The 21266-nt window shown below is 60.5% G+C and overlaps 10 protein-coding genes across 10 annotated transcripts; 2 read left to right on the top strand and 8 right to left on the bottom strand.

The window, feature by feature from the left end:
• Nucleotides 1-39: 39 nt before the first annotated feature.
• On the bottom strand, nucleotides 40-3723 carry HMG1 (hydroxymethylglutaryl-CoA reductase (NADPH); the record flags this gene model as incomplete). The annotated part of the gene is made up of 1 exon (XM_056208403.1): nucleotides 40-3723. One exon carries the CDS (start codon nucleotides 3721-3723, stop codon nucleotides 40-42), a length of 3684 nt encoding a protein of 1227 aa, XP_056064378.1.
• Nucleotides 3724-3818: 95 nt separating this feature from the next.
• CLU1 (Intracellular distribution of mitochondria) lies at nucleotides 3819-7304 on the bottom strand (the record flags this gene model as incomplete). The annotated part of the gene is made up of 1 exon (XM_056208402.1): nucleotides 3819-7304. One exon carries the CDS (start codon nucleotides 7302-7304, stop codon nucleotides 3819-3821), a length of 3486 nt encoding a protein of 1161 aa, XP_056064377.1.
• Nucleotides 7305-7388: 84 nt separating this feature from the next.
• Nucleotides 7389-8762, top strand: VPS36 (amidase; the record flags this gene model as incomplete). Its single annotated transcript, XM_056208401.1, has 1 exon — nucleotides 7389-8762. One exon carries the CDS (start codon nucleotides 7389-7391, stop codon nucleotides 8760-8762), a length of 1374 nt encoding a protein of 457 aa, XP_056064376.1.
• An 82-nt stretch (nucleotides 8763-8844) lies between these two features.
• Nucleotides 8845-9931, bottom strand: MVES1_003586 (uncharacterized protein; the record flags this gene model as incomplete). The annotated part of the gene is made up of 2 exons (XM_056208400.1): nucleotides 8845-9555; nucleotides 9587-9931. 2 exons carry the CDS (start codon nucleotides 9929-9931, stop codon nucleotides 8845-8847), a joined length of 1056 nt encoding a protein of 351 aa, XP_056064375.1.
• Nucleotides 9932-10013: 82 nt separating this feature from the next.
• On the bottom strand, nucleotides 10014-12209 carry ALG3_2 (dolichyl-P-Man:Man5GlcNAc2-PP-dolichol alpha-1,3-mannosyltransferase; the record flags this gene model as incomplete). Its single annotated transcript, XM_056208399.1, has 1 exon — nucleotides 10014-12209. One exon carries the CDS (start codon nucleotides 12207-12209, stop codon nucleotides 10014-10016), a length of 2196 nt encoding a protein of 731 aa, XP_056064374.1.
• Nucleotides 12210-12467: 258 nt separating this feature from the next.
• Nucleotides 12468-13958, bottom strand: PFS2 (pre-mRNA cleavage and polyadenylation factor (CPF) complex subunit; the record flags this gene model as incomplete). The annotated part of the gene is made up of 1 exon (XM_056208398.1): nucleotides 12468-13958. One exon carries the CDS (start codon nucleotides 13956-13958, stop codon nucleotides 12468-12470), a length of 1491 nt encoding a protein of 496 aa, XP_056064373.1.
• A 130-nt stretch (nucleotides 13959-14088) lies between these two features.
• Nucleotides 14089-15782, bottom strand: MVES1_003583 (uncharacterized protein; the record flags this gene model as incomplete). The annotated part of the gene is made up of 2 exons (XM_056208397.1): nucleotides 14089-15599; nucleotides 15638-15782. 2 exons carry the CDS (start codon nucleotides 15780-15782, stop codon nucleotides 14089-14091), a joined length of 1656 nt encoding a protein of 551 aa, XP_056064372.1.
• Nucleotides 15783-16516: 734 nt separating this feature from the next.
• Nucleotides 16517-19498, top strand: MVES1_003582 (ribonuclease Z; the record flags this gene model as incomplete). Its single annotated transcript, XM_056208396.1, has 1 exon — nucleotides 16517-19498. One exon carries the CDS (start codon nucleotides 16517-16519, stop codon nucleotides 19496-19498), a length of 2982 nt encoding a protein of 993 aa, XP_056064371.1.
• A 20-nt stretch (nucleotides 19499-19518) lies between these two features.
• SCS7 (4-hydroxysphinganine ceramide fatty acyl 2-hydroxylase) lies at nucleotides 19519-20625 on the bottom strand (the record flags this gene model as incomplete). Its single annotated transcript, XM_056208395.1, has 1 exon — nucleotides 19519-20625. One exon carries the CDS (start codon nucleotides 20623-20625, stop codon nucleotides 19519-19521), a length of 1107 nt encoding a protein of 368 aa, XP_056064370.1.
• Nucleotides 20626-20818: 193 nt separating this feature from the next.
• Nucleotides 20819-21152, bottom strand: MVES1_003580 (uncharacterized protein; the record flags this gene model as incomplete). The annotated part of the gene is made up of 4 exons (XM_056208394.1): nucleotides 20819-20891; nucleotides 20932-20970; nucleotides 20998-21022; nucleotides 21053-21152. 4 exons carry the CDS (start codon nucleotides 21150-21152, stop codon nucleotides 20819-20821), a joined length of 237 nt encoding a protein of 78 aa, XP_056064369.1.
• Nucleotides 21153-21266: the final 114 nt, after the last annotated feature.

Here is a 21266-nt window from a genome sequence, read left to right as displayed (position 1 = left end):
CACATTGTACATGGCCGCACGGCGGTAGGGTACGAAAAGCTACTCGGGGCGTTCGCTGGGCTCGGCGGGGGACCCGCTCTGGCCATCTGGCGCGTAAATGGGGGTAGCTACAAGCGGGGTCATTGTCGGCAGGTACTGCAACCCTTTGGTATTGGTAGGGCTCGCAGTGCCTGGCGTGCCTGGCGCACTGCGATTGTGTTTCATATGCGCCTGGATGAGGTGTCCTGCAGAGAGCGCTCCCATCAGGCTCAGCTCGCCGGCCATGACTGCGGCGGAGATAATTCGCGCCAGGCGCTGTGCGTTTGCGCCCGGCGTCTCGGCATTCGCGCCGCGTACGCCGAGGACATCGAGCATGGCACGCTGCGGAGAAAGCACAGTGCCGCCGCCGACAGTGCCCACCTCGATCGAAGGCATACTCACACTCACGAGCAGGTCTGCGCCGCCGTTTGTCGCCTCCATGAGCGTAATGCACGAGCTGCTGACCACGTTCTGTGCAGGGTCCTGGCCCGTAGCAAGGTATATCGCGGTGAGAATATTGCTGGCGTGTGCATTAAAGCCGCCCACGGAGCCGGCCATGGCCGAGCCGACCAAATTCTTTTTAAGGTTGAGCCGCACCAAGTCCTCCACGCTCGTCTTGAGCACATTCTTTACAACGTGCCCCGGCACGACCGCTTCAGCCACCACGCTCTTTCCACGCCCCTCGATCCAGTTGATCGCAGCGGGCTTCTTGTCTGTACAATAGTTGCCCGAGAGAGACAGGAGCTCCATCTCGGGAAAGTGCTTGTCGCGCATCATGCTCAGCGCACTTTGGACGCCTTTGGAAATCATATTCATCCCCATGGCGTCGCCGGTAGAAGTAGCAAAGCGCACAAACAATGTACGGCCCGCAAGCACCGAGTGCAGCGATGCGAGCCGCGCAAAGCGCGACGTGGAATCAAACGCTTTTTTGACCTCGCCGGCGCCGGCGCTCGAGTCCAGCCAGCGTTTTGCGCGCGCAGCGCTGGTGAGCGACGGAAAGTCGAGCACAGGGCCGCGGGTCATGGCGTCTTGGGTAAGCACAGTAGTGACGCCGCCGCCGGCATTGAGCGCTTTGCAGCCACGCGAGGTAGAGGCTACAAGCGTGCCTTCGGTCGTCGCCATGGGGATCAAAATCAGCTGTCCGTCCACCTCGAGCGGCCCCGCAATCCCGACGGGAATCGGCATGTACCCAACTACATTCTCACAGCACGCGCCAAACACCTCCTCGTACTGGTACGCAGCACATGGGAGCTGACTGTGCTCGAGCGCCTGCGTTGCGCTCGCGCGCGAAAGCACCGCACGGCGAATGCGCACCGCGCGCGAAAAGTCTTGCAAAGTTTTTTCCAAGGTATACGTGGGAATCGTGCCGCGCTGCACAAGCAGAATGACTTCTTCGTCGTTGAGCGATAGGACGCCGTTCCCATCGTCGTAGAGCATGCGCACCATTTCAAACGGACGCGGCGGTGCGTCGTCTCCGGGCGCGGGCACCACCACCGGCGGCGGCACCATCCGCACATTGGGCTTGGTGGGTTTTTCGTCGGCTTTCCAATGGTCGACCAGGTGTGCGCCCACGAGCCGCGCCGCTGCCTGCGCTGTGACACGCACGGCGTTGCCTTCAATCACAGCGGGGTTGCGCGTGGCGATGCCTTTGAGCAGAAAGGTATTCAAAAAGATGCTAATCACGAGCACGACCGAAAGCCACTTGCCTACCACTGGATCGCTCGCAATGGCGGTCCATGTGTGCATAAAACTGTCCAGTGCAGAGAGGGGGCGCTGACGGCTGGTGGAAAACCAGGTAAAGACTGCGCTGGAAGGCGCGCGGCGCATGCTGCCGCTCGCATTGACCGCGGCTTGGAGCAGGATATCGTGCTGCGCATCTTCCCCGGTGTCGACAAGGACAAGGAGCGAGGGGTAAGCGACGGCCATGACGAGATTGGCGTCGTGTGGCTGCGTGGATGCGTACGCATTGAGGAATGTGTGCAGTGCGGGATTGAACAAGTCGACATTGTACATGGACGAGGTAGAGATTGCCTTGTCGTACAAGGTCGGCGTGCGCGTTGTGTGGTGCCGCAAAAATACAGTGTGCAGCGTAAAGGTGGACAGGATGTTGAGCGCGTGCAAGGAAACGAGTGTGACGAGCAGGAAAAGTTTCAGTCGCGTTACGGGGTGCTCGACCATGTTCGAGAGGCGCCGGTACCACGGCAGGGGCCTGGCGTGTACTTTTTGAAGCTTGGGCTCTGCAGGCGGCTCAATGACAACATTTTCTTCGGTGCCGTCGCCGTGCGGCAGCCGGACCCTGTGCACCTCGATCGCGACGCAAAGGATCGCGACAAAAAAGGTAAAGAGGAGCAAGGCGTCGAAAAAAATGATGAGCGCACCGAGCTGGCAAATCTCGCAGAGGCCGCGGATGCCACAACACGCGCCCACGACCAGAATGCAAATTTCCATCGCATACACGCGCACAATGCCGGGGGCGGCGCGCGCGATCGCACGCGCGGCGAGCTCGGCCATCGGCGTCGAGGGCACCGCGCCAATCGCCTGCTCTTGCTGTACACGCTTGGTGAGCGCTTGGACAAAACGCTCCTCTGCCGTCGCGCCGTCGAGCACGTCGCGTTCTTGGGGCGCGGCGGTGGGAAAGGCGTGTGAGCAAAAGGCTTTGGTGAGCATGTACGGCTTCTCAAAGCCGACAATGATCACCAGAAACGGAATGGATTCCGTGAGGAGGACAGGGTCGACCGACACGTGCAGTACATTGGCGGTGAGCAGCGCAAAGAGGGCCGCAAACATGCCAGAGAGCAGCACACTGCTCGCGAGCCAGAACCCCGAAGGGAAGCGCCGCATGGAGAGGTACAGGTGCACAAAAGAGCCGTGCATAAGGATGTAGGCTGCGAGCAGGACAGTAAAGTCGATCGAGTCAGCATTCCTTACACAGGACCACGCACGCACGGCCAAGCGCCGCACGAACGCCAGCGCCCAGGAGACGCGCGTGTGCTCCGCCTCGGGCAAGTTCCACCGCGTGGTGGGGTTGATTGGTTGGAGCCAGAGAGAGCCATCGCGCCAGGTATGGAGCTGGTGCACATCGCCAGGCAGCGCTTTGTGATCGCGTGCAGCGTCCAGTGCGCCGTGCACTGCGGCATCGAGGAGAGGACGCTCCGTGAGCCGCCGGATAAGCGCATCGCCATGTGTCTCGGGCGTGTGCAAAACGCACCCAAACGCCTCCGCCACGGTGTCGTTCGTGTCGCCGAGACGCACAATCGGCAAGACGCACTCTTTCCCACTCGCGTTCTGGAGTGTGTGCGCAATGTTGGGAAGGAGTGTTTCCCGACGCAAAGCACGGCTCTGCTGCGTTCCTACCGGCACATCGGAAACGACGACCCACTCTAGATACGTCGCATCGGCCGCGTCGAGCATCGCATGGATGTCGCGCAGGGCAAACGCCTCGCTTTCCACATCCTCCAAAGACTGCCACACATGCCCCCCGCGGCGCACAAACACGGGCAGGTGTGCATCGGCCATCATGGCGCCGCGCGACGCGTCTGCATGCCCCGCACGCTGCAGGGACATGGACAAGGACGCAACGTCGGAAAGGCTCGAGAAGAGGCCCGAGTGTGTGAATGCGTGCACCAGATAAAAATACGCAAACGTCACAAGCACAAACACAGACACAATTACTTCAATTGGCCGTCGCGCAGAGCACGACGCCATCGCGGAGACGATGGTAAGCGGCATGCGCTCACTCGTACGTCGTGCCATTGCCGGCGAAGGAAAAAAGAAGCGGCGCTCGTGTATGTATCACGTGACTATTTCGTGCGCCGCGCGCGCGCCGAGGGCAGGCCCTGGGCGGGCGCGCCCTGTTTCGCTTGTTCCTGCTTCACCTTTGCCAAGCGCACGGCAGAGGATGTGAGGGAGGAAAGGAAGCGGTGCGACTCTTGGGCCAGTGCATCGCCGCTGCCGAGGTGCGACTCAAAGATGCGGCTCGCCTCCTTCTCCACGCGGATCGCCTCTTTGAGGTCGCCGGCGAGTGTGTGCGCCTGGCTCAGTTCGTGCGCCATATTGCCCGTGTAGAGACTGTCTTTTCCAAACAGGCGGACAGAGAGATCATAGGCCAGTAGGTAGACTTGTAGCGAGGTGCTAAACTCGCGCTGTGCTTGGACGAGCAGTGCAATAAAAGAAAGCGTGTGCACCATATCGGGATGATCCCGACCGTAGAGCAGCTGCCAGAGCACAAGAACGCGGTGTTGGTAGCGCAGTGCACGATCGACTTTCCCCAGTGCACGCTCGATCACGGCAAGGTTCATGTACTGGGTCATGGTGTCGGGGTGGTCGAGGCCAAGCGTGCGCTCGGAAATCGTCACGGCCTGCTGCTGGAAACGCTGCGCAGCCTCGAGCGTGATGGACTCGGCAGCGACTGGAGAGTCCTTTGCGTGCTGTTCTTTGTCTGTGTCTTTCTGCCTCGCGCGCTCCATCACGTACGAGTGGGCAAGCGAGGCAAACGCCGCGTAGCACCGCGCAGTTTCGGGATGCACAAGGCCATATACCTGTTCGTGGAACCCGATGCCCTCGAGCATGAGCTCCGTACCAAGCTCACACTCGCCACGGGTAAAGGCGATCCGACCCGCCTCGAACGCTTCCTCGACAAGCGCACTCTTGGATGCAGCGCTCTTCACGACCGGCACCACATTCAGCACGTCTTCTGGCTGGAACGGCAAGCGCTGTGCACGCTCCTTTGTGCCTTGCGTCGGAGACGCAGATGCGGGCAGATAGTCACGCAGGCGGAGTTGGATGCCCATGCATATCGCAAACGCACGCAGCAGCTGCGGCTTGCGCGCATCCTGCGCCAAGTACGTAGCAGGGAGCTCGAAGCGGAAGCGCATGCGGACCTGTTGGTGAATCGCTTCGGCAAGCGTCGCGGAGCTGAGCGATGCGCACGCGGTGCTGTCTTGTGCCGGTGCCGCGCTTGTGGCGTGCGACAAGAGACAGTTGGCAAAGTGCGCAATGCACGCGCCGGCATGCGCAATGTCGACGCCGCGCAAGTGTGCGCGCAAGCAGTGCTTTGCCGCACGCACGACCATTTCTTGCAGCGCCACGCGGCGGAAGGCAAGCAAGAGTGCGTCGGCGCCCCTGCCCCTGTCAGTGTCAAAAGACGGCTGGCAGAGGTGCGCAATGCGCCCCAAGTAGCGCATGTTGATACCGCGCGCGTGCATTTGCTGCGACAATGCAATTCCGTCGGCCGCCGTGGCAGCGCCCGCAGCGACGTCGGCAACCAAGCGAGGGATCGTAACGTCGCGCATAAAAGCACCCGCATCGAGCACGGCTTGGACGCTGGGGTCGCCGAGGTCCTTGTTTGGGACGACTTGGGCGCCCTGGACCTTGTACGCAACAAGTGCATCTGGATTCAGTGCCAGGTCAAAGTCGGCAACGTCGACGCGCGTCTCTGGCGTCGCTTCGATGCCTTGCTTCTCGAGTTTTTCGCGCGCGTATACATGCAGGCGGTGCTGCCAGAACTGCTCGACAAGCTCGGGGCGCAGCAAAACGATGCGGTGGGGATAGTGCGGCGCGGCGCTGCCCTCCAGCACGGCGCTGTCCATGTCGTGCTCGAGCCAAGCAGCATCGAGAGGGCATGTGCGTGAAAGATCCAAAAGATACTTGCGGCCGTCGGCGCCGCGCAGCCCTTTCGTGTCGACGCTCATGGCCAGCGAGTGCTCCTTGCCATGCGCGTCCTGGACCGTGTGCTGGGCAAGATGCAGACGCTGTGCAAGGGGCGCTAGCAACGAAGCAAAGGCGGGGTCCGTGTGGATCGTCTCGGGGCCTTCGACGCCGCCGTAGGCCACCGCAGCAGCAGCCGTCTCTTCTGAAGCGTGCTGCTCGGGCACGCTGCGAAAGAGGCCGGGGACGATGCTCTGCACCACCCAACGCTCGCCAAGCCAATCGACCACGATGGTGCCAAGAAGAGAAATACCTTGGGGATCCGCGGCGCTGACCATCCGAACGCCTTGTACATCTTTGCTCACCGCAACATGCGCCGCTTCGTCGCCGCCCGCACTGTCATACACGTGCACACCGTCCAGGCCTTTGGAGATGAACAGGTTGTTGAACAGGTACATGTGCGTCTCGGGCTCATCGCTGGGATTCATGGGCGTGACGCCGCCGGCAGCGATCCTCGGTACTGCGCGCGTCGCGGCGAGCGTCAGTTCTGCATGCAAACGGTTCAAAGCACGATCGCGCATCAAGCGCTCGGCCAGCGTCGAGCGCGGAAGCTCGCGCAGAGACTGCAGCTCCTCGTTCCAGTCGCGCGAGGAGTCAAGCGTATCCGAGGAGGTCGCGCCCGTGAGCAAGAACGCCGTTTGGGAGCGCATGAGGTCCGCGTCGTGTTTTGGCTCGCGTGCAAGCCATGGCGCAGAAGGAAGCATGTTTGTCACGGGCAGTGCGGAAAAGTAGTCGCGCGTGGAGACGGGGTCGTTGAAGAGCGCCGCAAAATTTTGCAAAAAGAGGGGGCTCGTGGCGTAGAGAAGGTCAAACAGCGATGCAGAGACCGGTGCGCCTTCGCGCAAACGCGGATCAAAGCGCCGGCCCGTGCTGCGGTTCACAAAAAAGCCGCGCACGCTCGCAGTCATGTGCAGCGATTCGCCTTCGAGCGTGTCGAGGTGGAGATAGAGCAGGTCGCCTTGCAGCACGCGGGGCTGCGGCGGCGGATTCCACGCGCTAAGTGCCATCGTGCGCACACAGCGCGGCAGCACACGCGCCTTGCGCGCGGCCGCAGGCAGCAGCGCACACGTTTCTTCCGGCGGCCATCCATGCCATGTAGCAGTGCTTGGCTCGTCCGGCGCCCACGCCTCGGGATGCACCACCGCGTCCTGGACGGAAATGCCTGCATCAAGCGTGAGGGCACTGGGATCGGCTTGGCCGCCGGTGAGCAGGTCGCGCAGGCGCTGGATATGCGCGCGTGCTTCCGTCTCGTTGTACGGCACGTGTGTAACGCACAAGGTGCGCTCCTCGGGCTCGGCAAAGATTTCGGACAGCTCCACCCACTCGTCCACGGCGCGCGTCTTGTCGCCAGGCCGGCAGAAAGAAAAAGCGCCGAGCCAGTACCCCTCGGGGCTGTCGTGGATCGTCGCGCGCAAATCGCTGAGCGTTTCTTGCGGCGTCACGGCAATGCGCAACGGCGCCGGGGTATCGGGAAGGCCAAGCTTTTTGACATTCTTCGGGAGCAGAGGCCGGGGCGGGAGCTCAAGCAGTAGCTCAAACGTCTGCGCATACTCTGCAGGGGGGTCTGGCGGCGCGGCCATGGCCAGGAAGAAGGTGCGCAGCGTCTGTGCATGCACGTGCGTTGACTAAGCGCCTTGTCTGGGCGCGCGGCGCTGGCGTTGGCCATGGCCGCTGCGTTTGTGCCGTGGTGCGTGCCAGGGGCGGCGCTCGGCGCGCTGCTCGCGCGGGACGAGACGCTTGTCGCGTCTCAGGCAGGCGTTGGCATGTACGACGGCGACCAAAAGGTGCCGTCGATGAACGACGGCACGCTTGTGCTCACGACGCACCGACTTGTGTACGTCGACGCACGCCTGCCGCGCACCAACTCCGTCTTTGTGCGCCTCGCGTGGATCAAGCAAACGGAGCACTACGCGGGTTTTCTGCGCAGCAGCCCGAAAATTACGCTGCTCGTGCGCGTGCAGGCGGCGGCGCGCCGGGCGGAATGGACGTGCGCGGTGTGCGGCACGGTGAATGTGCCGCGCCCCGACGAAGCGCGGTGCGGAGTGTGCGGCGTTGTGGTTGTGGAAAAAGAGCAGGTTGCATGCCGCGCGTGCACGTACCTCAACGACGTGCAGCGCACGCAGTGCGAAATGTGCGAGACGGATTTGGGCGATGCGCCGCACACGGTGAAATTCAGTTTCCGGCGGGGCGGCGACGCGCCGTTTTACGCGGCGCTGCGCGATGCGCTGCAGACAAAGCCATGGGCACACGAATGGGTGCGTGCCGGTGGGATCGATGGCGCACTGCGTGCTGACGAGCGCGCCGCGGCGCCCAGCGCCGACGCTTTCCAGGACTTGTCGGCGCTCATGGCGCAGGCCAAGCAGCTTGTAGAGGTAGCCGCCAACATGCGCACTCAGCTGGAGCGGCGCGAGCGCAGCTTGGCCCAGGATGGGCGTGCGTCGCAGGACGAGGCGGGCTCAATGCTCCAGTCCGCACTCGTGCGTATTGGCCTCGCAGCGCCGGCAGTGACGCCGGATATGGTGCGCGACGAAGAAGAGTACCACCGCGAGCTGGCGCTGGAGCTGGCGCAGGTTTTGCTGGGCGATGCACGTGCGCCGGGGCTGATGGGCGCGGCCGAGGAGCAGGGCGCGGGCGTGGTGGCGCTGGACGAGGTGTGGGGAGTATGGAATCGCTTGCGTGGGATCGCGCTGGTATCGCCAAAGGTGATGCGTGCGGCAGTGGCGTACCTTCCGCACGTAGCACGGCCGAGCATTCAGGTGCGTGTGCTGGGCTCGGGCCTCGCTGTATTGCACACCGCACGCTTTGAGGACGGCGCGTTTGAGGCGCGGCTTTTGGCGTACGCTGCCGCGCTGAATGAAGACGTGCCTGTGCCGCAGTACGGGCTTACTACCATGTCGATCGCAGAGCGCGAGCGTATCCCAATGGCGCTCTGCTTGGAGCTGCTGCATGGGATCGAGCGACGTGGCGCAATTGCGCGCGATGTGTGCGGGACGCAGGATACACGATGGTTTAGCAATAGGATCATGGAGAGTGTTTAGCTATAATGGATACCACGGCTCGGCGCAGCTCCATCGTTTGTCGCGCCTGCGGCGCCGCAACTATCGTCTACTACACACCACCTCACGCATCCAGCGGCTTGCGCACCCAGAAAAAGTAGTTGCATTGCTCCGTGATACGCTGCGCTCCGCCCAGCGCCGAGGGAATCCAGCGCGGTGTATTTTGCGCCGTCGCTTGCGCATCCGCGACGCGCTGCGGCGCAAGCACCCACCGGTCCAGCACGGGCAGATACATGGTGCCGCGCGTCTCAAATTGCAGGCGCGGCGGCACAGGCGCCACAGGCGCGCCGTTGGAAAGACGCGCGCGCGGCACCGCATCCGGATCGCCAGTGCGAATCCAGCCCATCGTCTTGAAAAACTCGACCATTTCGTGGGGATTGATGTACTGGGCGTGCCGGTGTGTGCCGGGCGTCACTGCGCGCAGCACATTCTCCGCGAGAAAAATAGTCAAAACGTAGGAGAGCGCAGTGCGCGACATGGTAGAGAGAAATAGGTGCCCGCCCGGCCGCAAGAGGCTCCCGATGCAGCGCAGAAACTCGGCAGGCTCGTGCACATGCTCGACAACCTCCATCGCAGTCACGATATCATATTGCTTGCCGGACGCAAGCAGCGACTCGGCCGTCCCATGCACGTACGCGAGCGAATGCGCTTGTGACGTGTGCGGATCGGTGCGAACGTGCAGGCTTGGATCCTGCTCGGCGTGTAACAGCGCGGTGCGGATGTTTGCCTCGGTAGCATCCACACCAGTAACACTAGCGCCCAGTCGCGCGGCGCTCTGTGGTCAGAAAAGTGGGCGCACAACGCACCTCGGTCAAAATGCCGCCGCCGCTCCCGATATCGAGCAGGCGCGTCCCGCGGAGGAATTCCGCCGGCGCCGCGCGCGCCGCGATCGGCTTGCCAAGCACGTCTGCCATCGCTGCATCCCATCCATACACCTCGTCGAGCTTCTCGCGCATAAACTGCACGCGCACGCGGTTCATCCTGTGCAGCGGCTTGAATTCCCCGTCCTCGTCCCACCAGTGCTCGGCAAGCCGCGCAAAGTGTGCGATATCGACAGGGTCCACAGACGAGTAGGATGACAGACGTTCTGATGTGCCGGTACAGAATGCACGCTGCGCACTGCGCCACTGCGGTGCGAAACAGCGCGCCATGGAGGGAGCCAGGCGACAAGGACCTCCACATGCCGCCGTGCGCAACCACGCTACAAAGGGGTTCAGAGCGCTACACGCAACGCTACTCCATCACAGTGAGCCAGTACATACAGCAGGCGGTCGCCAATTCTAGCAGCGCAGGTAGGTACCCAAGAAACACAAACATAAACGTAGACGTGCGCAAGACATGGTGGTCCACGATCGCGCCTTCCACGACGGACCGCAGCTGGTCGAGTGCGTACGGCGCAGCGCCCAGCGACGCGCCAAGCTCGGCCAAAAGCAGCAGCACGCTCGGCACAGCCGCTGCCATCATAGCAAAATGGATCGCATAATGCACCGAGGCACACGCGCCTGTGCGCACCGGACGATCGCAGCGCGTTCCCCACGGCGGCACAAGGCTGTATGCAACGACGGCAATGACCAGTGCCATGCTCGACGCCTGTGCAAAGTTGAGCGGTGCAAGCACACTGGCCACCATTCCCGTGTGCAAGAGCCCAAACGCGTGCAGGCACGTCGCCAGCGGCATCATTCTCACACGCATCGCGTACGCACCAACACTGACGAGCAGCGGCACGGCCATAGCCACCGCACTCAGCGCCCACACCGATGGACAATGGCGCACGCCGTTTGCCGCACAATGTAGCGGTGCGTGTACTGCAATGACCATGCTGGCTACGCCACCAAGCGCACAGACCGCAACGCAGAGCATCGCAGGCCACACGGGGCGAGCAAGCGCGAGAAATGCGGCGCTGAATTCCGCCTGCACTGGCGGAGCAAGGTGCTTGGCGCTTTGCATTGTCTCTGTCCACGTAGGCCGCTCGAGGCGTACGCTGTGTGTGTTTGGCGCTAGACGCGCGACAAGCATGGCGCGGTGCACGTCGCGGCGCGTTCCCAGCGCATTCCACAGCGCCAATCCCGTGAGTGTGAGCGCTGCAGAGACGAGTAGGGGAATAAATAGGTACGTGCCGATCTGCACAAAGCGCCAGGGAGACTGGAGCAGATAGAAGAACTGCGAGTGGTGCAGGCGCTCGATCAGATTCGAGAATGCGCGCAGGGTGCCTTCGCTGATGCGGCCCATCTCCCAGAACCCAAGCGGGCCATCGGCAGGCTCGCCAAACAATGTGACGCCGTCGATATGAAAAGGAAGCAGCACGCCGTGCACGCCGCTGGGATGGCCCGCCAGCTGGAGACGCCACTGCGCTAGCAGTGCCTTCCAGTGGGTCAAATACGTCTGGAGCCCATCGCGCCCCAGCAGCCTACGCTCGAGTTTGGCCAACGGCCCGCGTGGAATGCCAAAAGAGACAAGCGTATCGAGCGACCAGCTGCTCTTGTCCGGCGCGCCGTGGAGCCGCACGTCGTCGCCCATGTACGCACTGTCCATCGTCGCCACGACCGTGTTGAGCGTATCGAGGTTGGGCAAAAGGCCATCGCGGCCTTCGTGCAGGAGAGAACATAGGCGGTAGTGCTCGCCGGGGAAGTCGAGCGCGAGCGCATTCCATATCTGCGCGCCGCCGTCCTGCACGTCGTCGGCGCATAACGCAGGGGTCGGCGCGCCAAAGTAGGAGGATGCCCATGCTTGCATACCATCCAAGTGCCCGTCGCTGAGAATCACAATCAGATCCTTGCTCCAGTAGGGAATGCTCGTCAAGTGCTTGGCCAGCGCGAGCGCGGCAGCGACGCCACGTATGTTGAGCGCGCGTTGGGCGCCGTGCGGAGTGTAGGGCAACGTCGCATTGCCTGGGCGCGCTTTCCAACGGCTATGCCAGGGCGCGGCAAGGACCATGGCCTCGCGCCCATCGATGCGCGGTGTATAGCTCCGAGCGTACACATTCCGACCATGGATGGCGCGGCCCGGAACGTGGAACGTGTAGTTTTGCGTGTGCGGTGCAAGCCCAAAAGAGGCTAGCTCAGCGCACATGTAGTCAATCCGTGCACCGTCATTCTCTTGCTGGGCATACGCCAAGAGTTGTTCGGATACCGTGTCGGCGTACTTGACCTGATCCCAGTCCCATGCCGCAGTGGTCTGGCCTGGATGCAGTGCATTCTCGTCGACGTATATACCCCTGCTAAATGGCGAGGCAGGTACGGCGAGGCCCGCAAGAAGGACAAGCGCGGCGAGAAGCAGAACGGCACAATACGCCCGCAGCATGTCTGCCATAGACTGCACAATGCGGCGCTTGATCGTCAGCGAGCGCACTAGGCGGGGGTCCACAAGAGCCGCGCTTGCATCGGGCACTTGCTGTGCTGGCGGCGCCACGGTTGGCACGGCGGCAGACATACACGTTCCTATAACCACGTACGTACAGTTCTATGACGGTCAGTACATGCACAAGCGCGAGAGGGAGGGAGGGATCAGGAGCAAGGCTAATAGCGTAAATGCCCGCTCGGGAAGGTTGTCGGCATGACGCATACGACTGGTGCCAGCAAAGCGAAATAACTCTTCATATAGGGAAAAGGGTGGGCACCTACCTGCGTGGAAAAGCAGAGGAACGCGGCGCAGCGCACACGAACTTGTACCGTGCTATGGAGGTGTGTACTAATACCAGCCGTCGTTCGAGCGCCAGCGATCGGCGGGCCGCGCGCGCTGTCGTTGCTCGGCCGCAGGCGCATGCGCGCTGCCAAGACCAGGGATCGTCTCGTCGTGCATGGGTGCGGAAAATACAGCGCGGTTTGCATCGTCTCGACCAGCCAATCCGGGAATCACGTCGTCGCCCCATGCATCGCTCGTCTGCCATCGATGCTCTTCATTCTCCGCCGTGTCTTTTTCTTCGGCCTTCTCGCCTGGACGCGAGCGCGACCAAAACCGCGTTGTATGGTCGTTGCTACCGCTCGCAATCAAGTGGCCCAGTGGATGCCACTGCAAGCTCCACACATTCGATTCGTGCGCCGTCTCCATCGTGAGCAGCGGCGACTCGGGCGTCGTCGAGCGCAGAGACCAATACAGCATCGCACCTTCCGATCCACCGGACACAAATAAGTCGTGGTGCACGGGATGCCAGTCCACACTGCACACCTCCTTGCCGTGACCTTTCAGCGTGTACAGTTCCTTCATCGCACGCACGTCGTACAAGCGAATCGACTGATCGCGCGAGCCAGTGGCGACAAGATTCCCGTCCGGACTCCATTGGCATGTCTGCACCGTGTTCTTGTGTCCGTGCAGCGTCCCAAGCTCCGTGCCCGTACGTGGATCCCAAAACTTGACAAGGTTGTCCTTGCTGCCAGACACAAGCAAAGACTGGGTGGGGTGCCAGTCAACACATTTGACTTCCCACCCATGACCTTTTAGCGTCCCTTCCTCCTGCGCCTCATCAAAGCTCCATATCTTGAGCGCGCTGTCGTCGCTCGCCGTGACAAAATGCTGGTCGTCGGGGGAGAAGCTCAGGCCGCGAATCGCGTCGCGGTGGCCCGTGAACGCCTGTACATTGTTCATATTGCTCTGAAAGTATTTGATCTGGCCATTCTGGTCGCAAGAAACAAGCCAAGAGCCGGAATGCGACCATTCCATGGCGCGCACGGCCGAGTCGTGCGCTTGGAGAATCGTTTCGAAATTAAACGTGAGCCCGTTCCAAAGTGTAAACTCGCCGCTGGTCGAGCCCGTAAGCAGGCGCCGCCCATCAGGCATCCAGCGCACGACATTGATGGGACAGCGTATCTTGTTCGTAGAAGTGTGCGCGAGGACGCTCGCCACAGAGGAACTCGACTCGCCGTACGCATACGGCGGCAGCATCCGCACTACTTGGTGGGGACTCGGGCGCAAAAACACTTCATTGCGCACTGTGCTCCGCTGCGCGCGCTCCATCTCCCACTGAGGGATCGTGCCCCAGTAGTCGACAATGCGTCGGTGCATGTACCGCCGCATGCGGCGGCCTTCGTAGCCTGCAGCAATCCCCACGGCAAGCGCGGCTATTTCTTCGGTCTCGTGTGTATCGGGTATAGGTGCTTTGGACGACTCGCGGTACAGCGTGGGCTGCCAGCGCGGCGTGCAACGCCCAGCACCCGGCGCCGCATTTTCTGCTACGCGCGCCATCGTCGCGGGAGCTACTGTGGAGGTCTATGACACGTGGCAACGCGGTGCAGAACAATTCAGATTCAAAAATAGGCAATAGCGCCGGTATGGAGAATTTGACGAGCGTATCCCTACATATGGGCAAGAACATTTACTTGGAGCCCTTAATAGTGTCTTTGGCATCCTTTCCAGCGTCCTTGATCGCATCCGCAGCGCCCTTGGTGTTGCCCTTCTTCTCAGAGGCATAGCCAGAGGCGCCAATGTCAATACCAGCGTTGTGCGCAGGTGCAGAGTACTCGGGTACACTCTCGCCGTTGCGCCGCATGTCGTCGAGAACAGTCACGGGAGCGGCCGAGGTAACCGTAGAGGGAATGGCCGGAGCAGCGCCAGTGTAGTGGTTGGATGGCAAAACCTCTTCTTCGTCAACAAACTCCTCCTCGATAGAAGAGCCGTCCTCTTCGTCCTCTTCATCCTCGCTACGGTAGCCAGCGTACCGGACTGCAGCAGGAACAGGGCCAGAGCGGTCCATCTGCTCGCTGGTGGTAAGGTAAACCTTGGAGAGTTGCTTAATGTCGTTCCACCACTCCATGAGCTCGTCGTGGCTACGGGCACGGAAGGTGTACGCATAGTCGCGGCCAAGGCTGAAGCCACCGGATTGTGCGCCGCCAAGCTTGCGGCCCTCAATGTGGAACTTGTGCGTGTCAGCGGCGGCAGTAGACGGGGCACCGAGCGTGCACTCGGGGAGGAAAAGCGAGAGATCGGCAGAGGGGTGACGAGTTTGGTCGGAAGACGAGTGCTCGTGAAGGTAACCAGCAGGGGTAAGAACGTAGAATCCCTCCTTGTAGGCCTTGGTGAAGCGCTTCTTGCGCTCGAGCAGACCCTGATGAACGGGAATGACAGACGGGTCCTCCTTGCCGGGGTAGTCAATCGTCTCGGGGTTGCGCAGCGGCGTGTCGGGGTCGAGCAGGTGGTCAGAGCGGGAGGCAAACGAGATCCACTCAGAGTTGGGCTCGAGGGAACGCATGTGCACACCGAGACCGAGCCAAGTGTCCTGGACCTGCGCCGACATGCGGCCGCTCCACTCGTCAAAGGTTTGCCATGCGCTCTGGATGCTGCGCACAATACCCTCTTCAAAGTGAGCAGAGTTCTGCTGCATGATGATGATGCTCTTCTGCAACGCGTTTTCCTCGTTCACCTGACGCTGGAGCTGCTTGGAGACAGCGAGGTTAGCGGCAAACGGATCCTCACGCGCGCTCACGCTCATGGGCGTGTTCTTGAGCAGCGTGATGGAGCGCGCAAGGTCAGAAATCATCTTGGTAGAAAGCTCACGCTCACGGGCAACAGAGTTGGCGAGCTTGCCAGTGTCCTGCTGAATGTTACGGATGTGGGCCTTGATCTCGGTGCGCAGCTTCTGGAGGTGCTGCACGATCGAGCCCTCAACCGTCTTGGCAAGGTTCGCATGGTAGTCAGCAATCGTGCGCGACTTGTCACGAATGCTATAGAACACGTCCTGGATACCGTCCTCGCCAAGGAACTGGTTGCCCTGGCGAAAGGGCACTTGAATTACGCCACCGAGTTTGGCCATCTCCTTGGCCGTGTTGTACTCGATGTCAGCAATGCCCTCAAAGTAGGAAATCAGCATCTTGGTAATGTCCTTCCATCCTAGAGGTTAGTTTTTTTATTTCAATGCAAACACATACCGGTGAAGCGCTCGAGCAGAACGTCAGACGGGCGCAGCTCGTAAGGGCCCGTGTTTTTCTTGATCAACGAAGCATTGCGGCTCGCAATGGTGGACTTGCGGCTCGCGGTAGTAGCCCTGGTAAGGGTGGAGTGAGCGTCAGCCATGACGGTACTGTGGTAGTAAGAAGCGGAGAACGAGACAGGATTCGCAGTCGGGAGCGCGGCGGCCAGTGTTTACCGAACAGGCAGATACTGCTGCAAAAGAGCAAATGGAGTGCGGGAAACCCCGCGACGCGATTTAAACGTGCCAATGATTGTAAGGCACATGCATATTCCAGCCAATAGGAGCTACACATTCCGAGCCTGCAAAGGCAAGAATGCGCATTGTATGCATGCCACGTGGGTATGTGCTCAGTCGGCCGCAGTCGGCGTGGAGGCGACATTTGTGCGCAGGACGTTTGGGCGACGTCGGCTGGGCGATGAGCGCGACACCTTTTCAGCAGCGGCTTCGTGTACGTACAAGGGAGTTAGAAACGTGATGCTGACGCGACAAGGTCCTTACATTCACTATTCCAGTTATGGTAGTGTCGTCCTGTGCGTAGCGTCGAGATGGCGACTGACACCTACAGACATGCTCTACAAACGTCTATACCTCGGCGAACAGCAAAAGCCGCTGCCCGAGAACTGGTTTGTCGGAAAGAATGCGCCCGGAAACACCCCTCCTGTAGACGAGCACCCAAGCTAGCCGTGTTGCACTCGACGCGCTCCCACGTGACAGTGCCTTTTTTATCCTCCGACGACGTGGCCCATTCGCGGACACGTCTTCTTGCAGTATCACCTGTGTTGCTGTGGTACGCCGCTTGGTGCATACATTGTGCAGCATAGCGGGCCGTAGATCTATGAGCACCATATCGCTTCGCATCCTTGCACCGCCGACCTCGGACACGCCCGAAGCGCCGACGTTGGTCGTACAATGCAATGCGACCAAATACATGTTCAATGCAGGCGAGGGCACGACACGCATTTCGGCACAGCGCCGCGCTTCGAATTCGCGCGTTGAACACATTTTCCTCTCGCGCATTGCATCCGAGACAATGGGCGGCGTGCCTGGCCTCTTGATGACGCTCGCCGACGGAGGCCGCTCCGAAATCACGCTGCACGGTCCGCCGAACCTGCGGTACACTTTGGCAGCGACGCGATTCTATGCCAAGCGTGAGCAGATGCGTGTGCATACGCAAGAAATTCCTTTGCATGCGCAGGAAACAAGCGTGTACTCGGACCAGTACCTGGACGTGGTGGGCATTCCGCTCCTTTTGCCCGCCGTGCGAACTGACGTGGAGATAGCAGCAAAGCAGCACACACAGGCGCCAGGCGCATACCATGAACAGGATGCGCCATGGCGGGACCCGCGCTGGAGTCCTAGCACGCTATGCGGCGCCGATGCAGACAACTGGTACAAGACGGTGATTGCCGATGCGTGGGGCACAAAGTACGGCGACAAAGACGTGCGCACGCCCTCGCGCGTCGTTAACGCACTTCCAGGGCCTCCGCTCTTGCCAATGCAAAAGAATCAAGCGCCTGTTGTTGCCTATATTTGCGCGGCGCGCACGCAGCGCGGCAAATTTGACGCGGCGCGCGCGGCAGCTATGGGCATTCCACCAGGGCCGAGCTTTTCGCAGCTCTCCGCTGGCCAATCTGTCACGATACAGCGGCCAGTAGCGTGGGATTCCATGGATCCAGCAGCGCGCAAGCAATGGCTTCACGCGCGCTCTTCCAAACGCGCACAGAAAAAGAACGGCGAACATGACAGTACGCCAACGTACGCGGTCGAAGAGGTCACTGTAGCCAGTGCCGAAGTGGTCGGCGCTGCGCGCGCTGGCCCCGTCTTTTTCTACATGTACCTGCCCACGCCCGCACACGTCGATGCGCTGCTCCAACCCGATGCCCAAGATGCCTTCGCACCATATACCCTTGCAAGGAATGCACATCTCGAGCCGAGTCAGCAACGCACGCCACACATTATTCTCCATGCAGCGCCACACGCCGTACTACAGGACGCGCGCTACCAGGCATGGATGGCATCCTTTGGCCCCGCTTGCTACCACCTGATTGCCAACCGCGAGCAATGCGCAGACGAGCTGACGTACACGTCCAGCGCCATGTCTTTGCTGCGCCTGTCGCGTCTGAATGCAGACATGTTTGTCGTGCCGGGCTACACATTGAAGAGCAGCCAGCCCGTTGGCGCTCTGGAGCGCACTACCGCGCTCGTGCCCGACCAAGTTGTCCCCCTCCAACCGCGCATGCCGCCGACACAGCTCAACGACGCGGCGCCTGTATTCAACAAGCCAGTGCGCGAGATGGAAAAGCAGCTTGTAGAAGAGATGGACGCGGATGTGCGCGCTGCTTATGACGTATACTGTGCCGCGGCGCGCGACGCACAAAATGTGCCCCAGCGAGGCGGCGCACAGAGTGCTGCAGACAGCCTTCTCTTTACAACACTCGGCACCGGCAGCTCGGCGCCGAGCAAGTACCGCAACGTGCTGAGCACGCTGGTGCGTATACCAGAGCAAGGGTACATGGTACTGGATGCAGGAGAAGGCACCTATTTCCAGCTTGCGCGCAGTGCTGGCCCCGGCACGAAAGGATGGGGCGATGGTCAGGGCATTGAGACGATTCTGCGAAATCTCGACATGATCTTTGTGAGTCATATCCACGGAGACCATCATATGGGGGTCGCGCGGCTCTTGCTGGAGCGAAAAAGGCTGGAAATGCGGCCGGAAAAGCCGCTGTACGTGTTTGCGAACAACTACACGCGGTTCTGCTTGCAAGAGTACGACCGCGTGGAGGCGCTGGGCCTTGGCGAGGAGCACGGCGTGATCCTTGTGGACAATGAATGGATCGACTACCAGCACGGCGTGGATCCTGAGAATGGCAGCGAGCGCCGCAAGCCAAATACACACGCCGCCAAGCACGTCGGTGCCGCCAAAGCACAAATGCACCTGCGTTCGATCCGCACGGCGCCTGTGGTGCACCGCACGGGCCACTGCTACGGCCTCGTCGTCGAGCACGAGGCTGGCTGGAAACTTGTATTTTCCGGCGATACGATGCCGTCCGATGCACTGGTCGCAGCAGGACGCGATGCAACAGTGCTGATCCACGAGGCGACCATGCAAAACGACGAGCTGGAACTTGCCGAACAAAAAGGCCATAGCACGATTGGGCAGGCCATGCACGTCGCTCAGCGGATGCGAGCGCAGCACCTCTTGCTCACGCACTTTTCCCAACGCTACCCCAAGTTTGCACGCATGGGTGCAGAGGGGGGAAAGGTGCCCGCCGCGATCGCGTTTGATCTCATGCGGATCACCCCGCCGCAGATCCGCCAGTTTCAAAGCTACCTCGCTGCGCTCGAGTCGCTCTTTGCCACAGAAGAGGGGCAGGAAGAAGACGTGCTTGATGCAAAAGCGCGCGCTACGACGCAGCGCAAAAATATTTCGCATTTCGAGCACCGCTACGTAACGCTCGCATTTATTGGCATCGATAAGCGCAAGCCCGTGCATGCGCCGTCGGAACTCGCGCTGCGCGAAGGCATCACCATCGCGTTGCAGGAAACGCACGGGATTGTGGGTGGTGCATTTTCTGTAGACATACTCTACGTCGGGAGCAACGGCGCGCGCGTGGAAGGAATTGTGCGTGTGCCGTCGATGCACGCGGATGCGCTCCTTTCTGCGCTTTCTGCCGCTGGCCCAACAGCGCTGCACACGCTCACAGGAGGCCAGGCAGGTGTGCGCATGAGCGTAAAAGGTATTACGCATGCATTACCGCATGCAGTACACGATTCGCGCGAGTGGACAAAAGAGATGCTTGCGCAGCACCAGCAGTAATGACGGCTAACCCTTATGTATTACAAAAGCGTGCTAAAGAAAATGTCCCAAAGTTTGCTCGTGACACCGAATCCAAGCTCGTAGTTCTTATAGTGGTGCTCGAGGTGGTACTTCTTTTGCTCGCGCAGATAGGCGGGAAGTTTAGTGTGGTGCATTGCATAGTGCATCGTGTCGTACACCACATACATGGAATACGAGCCTGCAATGACAGAATTTGCAACGGCCTTGGGAAAGACGGTGTGCGCCAAGTAGAGCATCGGGAAAGAAAGTGCCGCAAAGAGAATCGGCGGCATGACCAATCGGTAGCGGTCCATGGGCAAAAAGTGGTGGATGCCGTGCAGCAAAAAGTGAATAAGGTATGCGGTCTGGTTCCGCGGGAGAAGCGAGTCCATGTGGAAGAGGAACCGGTGGAAAATGTACTCTAAAAACGTCCAAAATATGATCCCAAAGGTGTAACCGCTAAACGCAAAGGTATATGACCACGCATTCGCGCTCCAGCTGCCCAGGTCAGACAGCTGTTCCCGGAACTGCATGGTGGAAACGTGGAAGAAGGCCGCGGCAAGCGGAAGCCAGAGCATCGGTACCACGTACCAAGGCGTCACAGTAAACATTTCCAAGAATGCGTACGGCATGAGACGCGCAGAGTCCTTCTTGTGACGTGGAATGTGCACCTGCTCCAGGTAGAACTCTTTCGTAAAGGAGGAGTACCACATTTGGGGAATCAGTGGTTGCTCCAGGTCCAGAAACTTGTTCTCCGTAAAGTCCCTGCGTGTGTCGGTTTCGTCCGGCTCAAAGTCGTCCGTGATGTCCATCTCTGTCAACTCCGCGGGCAGCTTCCCGCTCGCTTTGACCTCAAGCTCGTCGGCCAGCGCGCGTCGCTCAGATAAGTTAAGATTTCCGATCCTAAACTCGTCGAGCATCGTGTATGCACTCGCCGAGTGCTCGTGCGACAACGGGTCCGACATGATCTCGGCTATATCCTTGCCTGCATATTCCAAAACCACCTCTTCTCCGCCTGGGTGGTCCTCGAGGAACTCGGTTATATTGTATACACGACCTTTGTATGTGACCCAGCAGTCGGAAGCCTTGTTGTGCTTCGCAATCTCGGCTCGCGTAAAAGTGGACATGGCGGCGTGAGAGGAAACACGCACGAGTTGAAAATGGCAGTGCCTCGTTCCATTTCACGCCACTTGCGCTCATGTGGAGAGCCTGTAGCCACGTGGCTAGGCGCGTGCAGTCGCGCGACGAAGCGAGCGCTGGGAGACGAGCGTGAGTGGCAAGCGTGAGCGGCGTGTAAAAAGGGGGTATCAAGCTACAGAGCTACATTATACGCTTGCCATCAACACGGGTCCGTGCAAGGTACGCTTTCTCCGCTTCTTTTAGCGTCTCGTCGCTAAGACTTTTCGTGTTAGTGCATTCACATACCCACGTACTGGTACTGAAGACAATCATACATCTTCTTGTTCTGCGCCCTGCATGCCCATGCAACTGAAATGAACCGTCCTTTAGAGCACTCGACAAATTCTGTGGTAAGCGTGCCGACGCAAAACGTACCACGCACGACAGGATCGCATAGCTTGAATGCACCCGCTTTTTGCTCTTTAAGGAATGCATCGTACTCACGATTGCTCATCACGTTCGCTTTGTTCGACATGGTGACAGGCTAGCGGCAACCGAAGGTGAAGAAGGCCAAAGCGCATGGCGCGCCCGCGCGGAGCCGACGGTCCGCTGAGTCAGCAATGCACAAAAGTTGTGCAGCGCACCACAG

Source organism: Malassezia vespertilionis, chromosome 8 (assembly GCF_029542925.1).
Source record: "Malassezia vespertilionis chromosome 8, complete sequence".
NCBI classification, from domain to species: domain Eukaryota; kingdom Fungi; phylum Basidiomycota; class Malasseziomycetes; order Malasseziales; family Malasseziaceae; genus Malassezia; species Malassezia vespertilionis.
The sequence above is the reverse complement of the archived record's forward strand: the minus strand, read 5'-3'. Positions and strand labels throughout refer to the sequence as shown.